This window comes from Emydura macquarii, unplaced genomic scaffold, assembly GCF_026122565.2.
Source record: "Emydura macquarii macquarii isolate MOO-44397 ecotype Brisbane River unplaced genomic scaffold, CSIRO-AGI_Emac_v2 contig_383, whole genome shotgun sequence".
Taxonomy (NCBI): domain Eukaryota; kingdom Metazoa; phylum Chordata; order Testudines; family Chelidae; genus Emydura; species Emydura macquarii.
In genome coordinates, this window is record NW_027130520.1 from 5,907,930 (window position 1) to 5,920,565 (window position 12,636).

Genomic DNA, 12,636 nt, shown 5'->3' on the forward strand with positions numbered 1-12,636 from the left:
AACGATGAAACCGGTGTGATGTGGATTGATGATATCGCATAAATCATCAATGGAAGAGGTACCCAAGAGAGCAATGTGACTTCAAAATGATGAACTTTGGTGTAATAGAGCCTATCACACCAGATGAAGTGGCAAATACTGTAAATGAAATTAAAAATAATAAGCCCGAGGCCCAGATAAATCCCTATTGAGGCATTGAAAAAGCTTAGAATAGAAGACATCCATTTGCTGATGTCCTTGTTCAGTTTAATCATGAGATGGGAAAGGATATTAAACGTATGGAGAAAAAGTAGCTTGGTGCTGATATAGATGGAAAAGTTGACAATCAACTGCACAAATTATAGAGGTATTAAGCTGATGAATCTCATGATGAAACTGTGGGAGACAGTCGTTGATAAAAGACTAAGAAGTGAAGTGAATATTAACAGATCAATATGCCTTCATGCCAGGAAGGTTGACAATTTTTGAACTTAGAGAGATAGTGGAAAAATATATAGAGAAAAGGAAAAACATTCACATGATATTCATTGAACTTGAAAAAGTCTTTGACCGAATTCCCAGAGAATTCATCTGGTCGTGTATGAGGGAGAAAATGGTACCAGAACTTTGTGTGGCTTGTTCAAGCCATGGATGAAGGTGCAACGTCTATAGTCAAAACTTCTGTTGGTGAAACGGATGTACTATCAGTGAAGATGGGAGTGCATCAGAGATCAGCACTAAGCTCTTTCTTGTTTATTCTCATCCTGGATATCCTCACAAGGAACATACAGAAGGAAGCATATTGGTGCATGCTTTTTGCAGATAATATCATTCTAGGCAATGAGGAGAAAGATAGTCTTAGAAATGGATCTTGATAAATGGAGAGATGTGTTGAAGAGACATGGGCTCAAAATAAGCAGAGGAAAAACAGAGTATATGGTATGTAATTTCAATAATGTGAACACTGAAGAATTGTCCTTGAAACTAGGTGAGTATACAATACAAAAATCCAGTTTCAATATCTGGGTTCCGGAATCTGGGGAAATGGAGGATAAAATTAGACCTAGGATAATAAATGCCCAGCTCCGATGGAAAGAGATAAGAGATGTAATATATATCTGGAAGATAACAGCAAAAATATAAGGAAAAGCAGCATGTTACAATGAACAGAGAAACTCTAGAGAAACCCTTTTTTATGATATTTAGTAAAAACAGATTTTATCCCACAGAGGAGAGAATTCTTGCCATGCTGGCAGCATATAACAGATCAATGATTAATATTAAAGGGGATACCCTGATGTCAAGGAGAAATTCTTTCCCTACCCTGAAAGTGGCATTTATAAACAGAGGAAGTTGTTAAACCAGTTGAAATATAACTGTTACCATCTTTTGCATTAATTTTCAAGTCAACTAACAGTTTAATAACTGTCCCATTCAGAGGCAGGCATTCAGGTCAGACTCCCCCACTTCTTAGCACAAGAAGCATGATGCAAGAATACAACCATAAAGGCATAAACTTACAGAGAGTTCATAGTATCTAACAGAATTCATAAATTGTACATAGATTCCCCCAAATAGTTCCACAGGGTAATCATATTCCTATGCCTATTAATCTCTTAAGGTGCATAAAAGAAGGGTAAAAGCCCCTGATGGCCTGGCAAGCTGCTACCAAGGGGAAATTCCTCTCCACCATGGAAGTGGTAATTAGCTAGGCCATTTGTAAATAAACAAGGATACATATGCATATGTCTGGCCTTTACTTATCTTGCTGTAGAATAGGTTCCTCTCTGTTATCCAATCACTCACTATCTAGACAAGATCAGTAACAGCAATCTTTGGAGAGGATGGGTGAGAATATTACCCTAAGTAACAAGGCACGCCCAAGTGCTCACTCTGGCTCCCAGCTCTTCACTCCCACCACCTGGGCCAGTCAGCACATTTGATGGGTTTATACCCAAGGAGCACTGGCTTCCCACAGAGCAGGAAAAAGCTATGGTAGCAGGGGGGCTTCATGGTGCCAAGTACCACAGATACCAGAGAAAACTGTGTCCCTTGCTGAGTAGTGATCAAAATCTATGATACAGTTCCATGGTAACTTGTTTCACAAAATATGTCACCGTTATGATGAGAAACAATTTTAAATTTGCAAAAGGATAATTCTCCATCGTGACTCCTACTCTCAGTAGTAGTTGTATGAAAAATTTCATAGACTATATAGAGAGAGTGTGTGATTAAGGTCTGACTTTTGCTACCTATACACTGAAGTCAGTTGTACTGCTCACAATGCTAGATACTTTTCAAAGCGAGTAAGGTGGCTGGTCCCTTAATTAAGAAAAACTCTTCAATACAAGGCAATAAAAGACATTTACAGCAGATATATGCTCACTTAGTTTTAATGTATTCAGGTGGATTTTTGAAAACACAGTGCGAGAACCCAAGTAAAGTAACAAGATATTGTCCTTTAACATTGTGCTGCCAGATTTGTTTGCAGGGTGAGATGAAAATTCAAATCAGACTTCTCTTTTTTTATCTCCAGTCACCATATCAAAGAGTAATTTATTAGGATTTAGGGGCTGATCCAAGTGCCCATTGAAGACTTCTGTTAACTTCAGTGGGTTTTGGATCGCGCCCTTTCTGAACTTCATTTAACACTTCCTGTTTGAATAATGTTGAGAAAAATCATCACTTAACATTTAGAGGTATGTAGTTATAAAATTATGTTTTCTCTTTAATCACCAGGTGATGCCTTCCCTTGGACAATCAGTCTGTATCATTTCAGTGTGTATACTCTTCTTGGACAACAAATGACACTTAATTTAGTGGAACCCATGGGCTGTACTTCTACTCTAGCTGTCACTTCACAAAAACTGCTTGCCTCAGGGCCAGAATCCAGACACTCGTTTGTTGTCTGCCTGCATGTCGACCTTGAGTCACTTGAAATAAAATGCTCAAACCCCCAGGTTGGTGTATTTAATTGATTATGAAAGGAATTTAAAAATAACTTGAATTAAGTACAATTGTTCTGCGTTTTGTTGAGGAGGTTCTCATTTATTAAACATCTTAATTTTTTTTAAACTGGGCCATCAAGATCAGGGTACTTAGATTAAGATTTGCTTTGAAGCTCTCTCAAGTTTTGTAATTTAAACTTCTCTCAGAATGTAATAGCTACAGTATAAATGCATCTTTTGGCTGATGGAATTAAATCAGTTGCAGATGTACCATTGTTAAATGCTGAAGCACTGCTCAACTGTCACTGTGAATGCATTTGTTGAAATGGTCTAATGTAATTTTTTATCAAATTCTCACACAGTTAATCTCTCATTCTGCATGGAATGTTTTCAAACAAGCTATGGTATCCTTTATTAAAGGGGAAAACTGAAAGGGAATTGTTTAAAAGAATGCAAGTTGTCACTATACATTTATTCTTTAAAAGGCAGGTGTGTTACGTGTACTACTGAAAACTGCATTTTAATTGAGTCTGATCCAAGTTACTCTACAGTGGCTTGAAGTCACTCTAAATAGGAAAGATTTTCTATGCAAATTTTCATTGCTCTGAATTATGTCTTTAATAACATTTTTGTTGACAGTTGTACCATCTTAACTGTAGTTCTAATGAAGCTGGCACCTCTTGTTATTGATGTTTATAATTCAGGCATCATCCAATGTGCTTGGTACTGTACAAGACATTGCATTCAGACAACTACTTCTACAAAGAGTTAACAATGAGACAAAACAGAGAAAAGAGACACAATGGGAAGCCCTAGTGAAGAGGATACTTGGATTTTTCAGCTATTACTGCTTAATTAACAAAATAAAATAAAAGTATGTCATAAGAATGGTCCATCTAGCTCAGTGTCCTGTCTTTAGACAGTGGCCAGTGCAAGATGCTTCAAAGGGAATCAGCAGAACAGGGTAATTATCAAGTGATCCATTCCCTGTCATCTATTCCCAGTTTCTGGCAGTCAGAGGCTTAGGGACATCCAAAGCATGGCTAATAGCCATTGATGGACATATCCTCCATCAACTTAGCTAATTCTTTTTTAAACCCAGTTATACTTTTGGCCTTCACAACATCCCCTGGCAATAAATTCCACAAGTTGACTGTGCGTGATGTGAAGAGGTGCTACCATTTGTTTGTTTTAAATCTGCTGCCTATTAATTTAGGCTATTAAACCCCTGGTTCTTGTGTTATATGAAGGGGTAAATCACACTTCCTCAATAACTTTCTCCACACCATTAATGATTTTATAGACCTCTGTCAATCCCCACTTAGCTGTCTGTTTTCTAAACTGAACAGTCCCAGTCTTGTTCGTCTCTCCTCATACAGAAGCTATTCCATACCTTTAATTGTTTTTGCTACCCTTCTCTGAACCTTTTCCATTTCTAATATACCTTTTTTGAGATGGGGTGACCAGAACCCAACACAGAATTCAAGGTATGGACATACAATGGATTTGTATAGTGACATTATGATATTTATTGTCTTATTATCTATCCCTTTCTAATGGTTCCTAACATTCTGACTTTTTTGACTGCCCATTGAACGGATGATTTCAGAGAACTATCCACAATGACACTTTCTTGAGTGGTAACAACTAATTTAAACCCCATCATTTTGTATGTATAGTTGTGATTATGTTTTCCTATATGCATTTATTAGTGCTGAATTTTCATGTATCATTATGTTGCCCAGTCACCCAGTTTTGTGAGATCCCATTGTAACTCTTCGCACTCTACTTTAGACTTAACTATCTTGAGTAATTTTATATCATCTGCACACTTTGCCACCTTGCTGTTAATCCCTTTTTCCAGATCGTTTATAAATATGTTGAAAAGAACTGGTCCCAGTAAAGATCCCTAGGGGACCCTGCTATGTACCTCTATCCATGCTGAAAACTGACCATTTGTTTCTACCCTTTGTTTCCTGACTTTTGTCCAGTTACTGATGCATGAGAGGACCTTCCCTTTTATCCCATGACTTCTTAGTTTGATTTAGAGTCTTTGGTGAGGGACATTGTCAAATGCTTTGTTGAAGTTCAAGTACAGTGTTTCGACTCGATCAGCCTTGTCCAAATGTTTGTTGACCCCCTCAAAAAATTTGAATAGATGTTGAGGCATGATTTCCTTTTACAAAAGCCATGTTGACTCTCAACAAATCATGTTCATCTATGTGCCTGATAATCATGTTCTTTACTATAGTTTCAACCAATTTATCTGGTACTGTAGTTAGGCTTACTGGCCTGTAATTGCCAGGATTGCATCTGAAGCCTTTTTTAAAAATTGGCATCACATCAGCTATCTTCCAGTCATCTGGTGTAGAAGCTGATTTAAGTGATAAGTTACATACCTCAGTTAGTAGTTCTGCAGTTTCTTATTTGAGTTCCTTCTGAACTCTTGGGTGAATATCATCTGGTCCTTGTGACTTCTTATTGTATAATTTGTCAATTAGTTCCAAAACCGCCTCTATTGACACTTCAATCAGGGACAGTTTCACAGATTTGTCACCTAAAAAGAATAGCTCAGATATGGGAATCTCCCTCATGTCCTCTGCAGTGAAGACCAATGTAAAGAATTAATTTAGCTTCTCTGTAATGGCCTTGTCTTCCTTGAGTGTTCCTTTGGCACCTCGATCATCCAGTGACCCCACTGGTGGTTTGGCAAGCTTCCTGCTTCTGATGTACTTGAAAATCTTTTTGCTTTTTTTAGTCTTATACTAGTTGCTCTTTGCTAGTTGCTCTTCAAATTCATTTTTGGTCTGACTAATTATACTTTTACACGTGTCTTGCCAGAATTTATGTCCTTTCTATTTTCCTCAGTAGCACTTGATTTCCAATTTTTAAAGGATGTCTTTTTGCCTCTTACCACCTTTTACTCTGTTGTTTAACCATTTTTTTGGTTCTCTACTATTTATTTTAGTTGGGGTATACATTTAATTTGCGTCTCTATTATGGAGTTTTTAAAAAGTTTCCATGGAGCTTGCAGGCATTTCGCTCTTGTGATTGTTAATTTATATTTAACTAGTTTCCTAATGTTTGTGTAGTTTCATTTTCTGAAGTTAAGTGCTATGGAGGTAGGCTTCTTTTGTGTTTCCTCTCACCACACAAGGATGTTAAATTTAGTTATTTTATGGTCGCTATTACTCAGCTGTTTAGCTGTTCACCTCTTTGACCAGATCCTGTGCTCTACTTCGGACTAAAATCAAGAATTGCCTCTCCCCTTGTGAGTTCCAGGAGTAACTGCTCCAAGAAGCATTCATTAATGATGTAGAGAAACTTTATCTCTGAATCCCATCCTGGTGATGTATGCACTCAATATGGGGATAGTTGAAATTTCCCATTATTATTGGGTTTTCTATTTTATAGCCTCTCTAATCTCCCTGAGCATTTCTCATTCACCATCAACATCTTAGTCAGGTGGTTGGTAGAATATTCCTCCTGCTATATTCTATTACTCAAGCATGGAATTTCTATTCATAGAGATTCTGTGGTACTGTTTGAGTCATTTAAGATTTTACTATATATGACTCTATACTTTCTTTCACACAGAGTGCCACTCCCCCACCAGCACAAGCTCCACTGTCATTCCTATATATTTTATATCTTTACATTGCCATGTCCCATTGATTGTCATCATTCCTCCGCGTTTCGGTGATGCCTGTTGTATCAATATCTTCATTTAATACCAGGCACTCAGGTTCACCCATCTTAGTATTTAGACTTCTTGTATTTGTATACAAGCACTTATGAAATTTGTCAATATTTAGTTGTCTGCCTTAATATGATGTAATTGAATGGGACTCTTTTTCATTGGACTGTTTCTCTTCAGCTCCTGCTTGTACTTTATCGACTGCTATCCTCTCCTCTTCACTTGGATATAGAGAAACCCCATTAACAGATCTTCCCCTGTGGGTTGTCTCTGTCCAAACCATGTCTCCTCTGCACCTGTTGGCTTTCTCCAGCCCAAAGTTTAAAAACTCTTCTATGATCTTTTTAATTTTACTTGCCAAGAGTCTGATTCCATTTTGGTTTAGGTGGAGCTCATCCTTTCTGCATTGGTTCCTCTTTTCCCAAAAGGTTCCCCAGTTTCTAATAAATCTAAAACCCTCCTTCCTACACCATTGTGTCATCCATGCATTGAGACCCTGCAGTTCTACCTATCTAACTGCCCTGTGCATTGAACTAGAAGCATTTCAGAGAATGCTACCAAAGAGATCCTGGACTTTAATCTCTTTCCTAGCAGCCTAAATTTGGCCTCTAGAACCTCTCTCCTACCTTTCCCTATGCCATTGGTACCTATGTGTACCATGACCACCGGTTCCTCCCCAGCACTGCAGATAAGACTGTCTAGATATCTTGAGAAATCTGCAGTCTTTGCACCTGGCATGCAATTCATCATGTAATTCTCTCAGTCATCCCAAACCCAGATGTCTATATTTCTAATAATCCAATCCCCCATTACTATTACCAGTCTCTTCCTAATACCTGGGATTCCTTCCCCCAGAGGGATATCCTTAGTGTGAGAGGACACCATGACATCATCTGGAAGGAGGGTCCTAACTATGGGATCATTTTCCTCCACTTGTTTGATGTTCTCCTTCCCTGAGACTTTCATCCTCCTCATCAGCAGAGGCTGTCAGACTGGAGGTGGGACTACTCTACTGTGTCCCGAAAAGTCTCTTCTGTGTACCTCTCTGTCTCTCTTCGTTCCTCCAGTTTAGTCACTCTGGTCTCAATACTTTGTACTCGGTCTCTGAGGGCCATGAGTTGCTTGCACCTAATGCACATATATGCCACATGCCCACAAGGCCATATACTGCATTTAGTGTAATAAACTGGATAACTCCCACTCTGCTACTGGGGTTCTGCCTGCATTCTTTTTACAGCCTCCTTTGCTTTTTTTGTTTTTTTGTTTTGTCAAAGGTTTTTCTTCAAGTGGGGACCTCTATCTGTGTGTTCCATTCATGGAGTGCATATGTCCCATGAACCTGAGACTGGAAGATTTTTTTGTTAACACCGTGCATTGTTCTGCATATGCGCCCTACTGTCCATGCTCCCAGTCAAGAGTATAAGGTGTGGTTCAAACTGACCACCTCTCCAATTCCTTTCTTCCACCAATGGTCTGAGATGGAACTTCCCTAGTGTCTGCAGCTTTACCTAGTGTTCTTTGTTTTATTAGTTGTAAATAAATCTTTTTTAGTTCAGTTATAGTTTTAGATAAGCGTCTTACAGAGCACTGGTGGTTTTGGGTATGCCACCCATCTCTGGGTACTTGGTACCTACCATGCCCAAGGCCCCAAGTTTCCAGAACTGGGTGGTCTGTCTCTGGACCTTCATGGCCAATTACAGCCCAGACACACATTTCTGTTGCAACAGGAAAGCATATATTCCCTCCAACTGTGGCATGTGCCAGACTTTCCATAGCCAAACTCATCTATCTTCTGAGTTCAGACTTTGAACATTCCTGATGGATATCTTGATGAAACCAGAGTCCAACCCAACCCATGCCCTTTTGAACACAGTTGTCTCCAGCTCTAGGACCGCTGTAAGGAGAGTTAAGGACTCGAGCAGAAAACGGGAAACATGAAGAGGTTAAAAGTGAACACCCTCACAAGGACAAACGTAAGAAATCCTCTTCTAAATTCTCATCTAAGGAAAGGACTTCTTTCCTGACCCAGTCCGTTAAGTAAGACTACGCATTCCGGCACGCATGTGTCAGGAGCTCAAAAAGAATATGGTACTCATCCCTCAGCACTGGGAACCAAAAGGATTCTGAGGCTGCTATCTACTAAAACATCAGCACTGGGACTGTCCTTGATACCAGTGAGGGAAAGGAGTGATTGGATGCCTCCAGGACCGATGGTACTGACTCACCTGGAGAAGAAATTGCTGATACTGAGAACCGCTGCCTGACCAAAACTGACACCACCAGTGTCAACAAAGGAGAGAAGCCCCATTCACCGACCAGTGCCTGGGACCAGATATACAGTTCCAGAAAACTAAATGGTCTGTGCAGACCAGAATTGCTAATACTATCAGATCTGATCCTGTCAACAGAGGTCCTAACACCATCAGTTTGGCACTTGTCATTACTGTCTGCCAGCTGAGTCAGAGGAAAACCACTATCAGCACCAATGGCTCTGCCCATTGATACAGATGCCTCGTACTCCTCAGAGGAATCAGGGATCAGTGGTAGAGCTTTTTCAAGACAGAAGGCCAGACTCAATAGAAGCTTTAGGGTGTTGTGGGCACCTACCCACTCCCACAGGAGAGACCACCCAACTTAGAACTAGTTGTACCCTTCACCCTGGGGGCCACCCCATTTCCTTTATTATCCCTGTCAGTGGCCTTATTGGGGTCCCTGGGATCCATACATGAGACATCCCAGGTACAACAGTAGCAGATGCGGCACACATCCCACACAGGGAGAGACCTCTTCCACCTACATAGGAACACTCTGACGAGGAAAAAATCTGATCAATCTGAGCCACTGGCCTTCAAAGGTTTATCATCATCCCTAGAAGAGGCGATCATACAACTTCATTGTCACCCCGCAATGATTACAGCATCTTCCAAACCTCTTAGGGAGAACTGCAGATACACTCCAGATTACCCTGGAAGAAATACAGGATATCTCTTATAAATTACTGGATCACCTCTAGAGCACAGGCCTTAGTAAGGTGGCATTGCCAATCAATGAGGCAATCTTAGAACTGGCCAAAATTGTCTGATATACTTGACCTATCTGCACTCCAACTCCAAAAAGAATGGAGAAAAAATACTTTGCCATCTAAACACTCTGAATATTTGTTCTCACACACCATTCCAAACTCCGTGGTAATGAAGCTGTTACCAAAAAAACAAGCAACACCAACCCAGATCAAACACAAAAAGGATCAAACACAAAAAAGAGACCAAATATCTGGATCTCTTTATGAGAAAGAACTTTATGGCTGCAAATTTACAATTTTGCATCGTGAACTACCAGGCATCTAATGGTAAAGTATGATTTTATTAATTGCAATAGATTCTCTGAATTTACCAACAAGATGCCTCAGAAACACAGAAAATAGTTCCAGGCAATCATCGAAAAGGAAAAATTGCTAACCAGATCTGTTCTTAAGGCTTCTGTAGATGCAAAAGATAGTCTCATGCTTGTTGTCAACATCTGTCTTTGTGAGGAGTGCTTCATGGCTAAAATCTTTTGTATTACCCAAGGAGGTCTTACTCTTTCAGTGGAATAACATATTCAGTGAAAAAAAAGATGAGTTGTTACATACCCTCATAGATTCAAGAGCAACCCTCTGCTGTCTGAATGTATACTCTTGCACCACTATGGAAATATCCCAACCCTCAGCCTTATCACTGGCAACAAGCCACCGTACGACCCTTTTACCACTAAAGAATTTTTGAGTCTCCAAAAAACTCCAGACAATGTAACATAGAAAGCAAAACATTTCCCCTTTGTTCTCCTCTTAGCCCCAGCCTCCTCCGAAGCAGTCTTTGGAAAGGACCTCTGAGAAACCAATCCTCCCACCATGTCTATCCCCCAGACTACATTTTCCCACCCCTTTTAGTGGCCGCTGAGGTCACTTTTCTCAGCAGCCTGCCATATACCATCAGTGAAATGGGAACTGGAAATCATCACCACTGGATACACTATAGAATTCCATTCTTATTCCTTCTCCCAATCCTTCTCTGTCTCTCTTCAGGGATCTCTCTCATGAGATGATGTTCAGACAGAAAGTAAACCCCCTTCTTCAATTGGGAGCTATAGCACCTAGTGGCACCTCAGCACAGAGGAAAAGTATTCTCAATATAATTCCTCATCCCCAAAAAGAAGGGAGTCTGGAGGCTTGTTCTGGGTCTGACACAGCTGAACATCTTCAACCACTGCTTGAAGTTTAGAATGATCACCCTGGCCTCTTCAATCCCTCCCTATACAAAGAAGATTGGTTTACAGCTCTCCATCTGAAAGATGCTTATTTCCACTTAGATATCCCCCTTGCACACCCAGAGATTCCTAAGATTTACCATCAGTCAAGGTGATTACCAATACAGAGAACTCCCCTTTGGAGTCTCAACAACACTGAAGGTATGTCTACACTGCAATTAGACACCCTCAGCTGACCCGTTCCCACAGCTGACCTGTGGCTTGGTTGGGCTCACAGGGCTTGGGCTGCAGAGCTGTTTAATTGCCGCGTAGACTTCTGGGCTCAGGCTAGAGCCTGGACTCTAGGATTCTGTAAGGTAGGAGGGTATATGAGGCTTGTGAACAGTTTCTGCCGCTTATCTAGAACTTCCCACCTTGCAGGGTCCTAGAGCTTAGGCTCCAGCCTGAGCCTGGAAGTCTACACTGCAGTTCAACATCCCCACAGCCCAAGCTCTGTGAGCCTGAGTCAGCTGGCATGGGCCAGCTGTAGGTTTTTAATTGCAGTGTAGACACAACTTGAGAGTGTTCACGAAGGTATTATCAGTAGAGTTTGTGAATCTGTGTCATGAGGACATACTGGTGTTCCCTTACCTGGACAACTGGTTGTTCACAGGGAAATCATGCCAGGAAGTTCAGGTAGCAACTCTACCCTTACCTGGCTTTTTAAAATAATTAGGACTCTAATGCCTGATCTACACTGCCGCCAGGGGTCGATGGGAGATACAAAAGCTACATAATGTACATCGACGTACAATGGCGTCTACACGGTCCTCCCTGTCAACGCAGCCTTATTCCTTTTGGGGAGTTGGACTAATGGCATTGACCGGAGAGCCCATCTCCCATTGATTAAGTGGGTTTGCATCGATCGCTGCAGAGCCCACAATGTAGATAAGCCTTTAATAAATTCAGAAAAGTCCACGTTAGCCCCCACACAGACTCTATTGGAACAACTCTGCACTCAGATACTGCCAGGGCATGCCTACTTCATGACTGATTCCAGGCTATGATGATGCTCATCATATCAGTGCTGAGAGAACAAACAACAATGAGATCCTGTCTCACCCTTGTAGGCCTTATTTCCTCATGTACATATGAGACACCCTTTGCGAGACTTCAGCTTCAGTGTCCATTGTCTTGGTTATGGATGATCTATGCAGATGCAGTCTAAACAAGTTGGTCTTGCTCCACCACAGGTTACTAACCTCACTCACCTAGCGGAAAAACATGGAAACAGTATATGTAGGGATTCCGTTTCTCTCTCCTCCACCCACTAAAAGTTCATTACAGATGCCTCCCTAGGTTGGGGAGCCCATATAAATGAGCACATATCCCAAGGCACTTAGATCCCTTAGGAAGCTATATTGGACATAAATCTTTTAGAACTGCGTGCAGTATACAAGGCTTGAAAACAGTTCCTGCCACTTATCCAGAATTTATACATCTAAGTCAAAACAACATGACAACAGTTTATTACTTCAACAAGCCTGGAGGGACACGATCCACCCTATTTATGCATAGTGGCCATCAGTGTCTGGAATTGTATCCACCACTGCATCACCCTCTCGGCTGTGCACTTACCAGGGGTGCAGAACTCTTTGTCAGACTTCTACAGAGATCACAAATGAGAACTTTTCAACTCAGTGGTTCAGAACATCTTCCTACAATGGGGGTTCCCATCATGGGATCCTTTTGCATCTTATAAGAACAAGAAATGCCTGGCCTGCTGCT

General features: G+C 40.8%; 1 protein-coding gene across 7 annotated transcripts in view; it reads left to right on the forward strand.

The window, feature by feature from the left end:
• The window catches only part of VPS13B (vacuolar protein sorting 13 homolog B), an 819,784-nt gene that overhangs the window by 472,783 nt on the left and 334,365 nt on the right, over positions 1-12,636 (forward strand). For all 7 annotated transcript variants that reach the window (XM_067537148.1, XM_067537121.1, XM_067537138.1 and 4 more), the window contains one exon: positions 2,719-2,939. In XM_067537148.1, the coding sequence (XP_067393249.1) occupies positions 2,719-2,939 (221 nt within the window). The remainder of the gene's footprint in view (positions 1-2,718; positions 2,940-12,636) is intronic.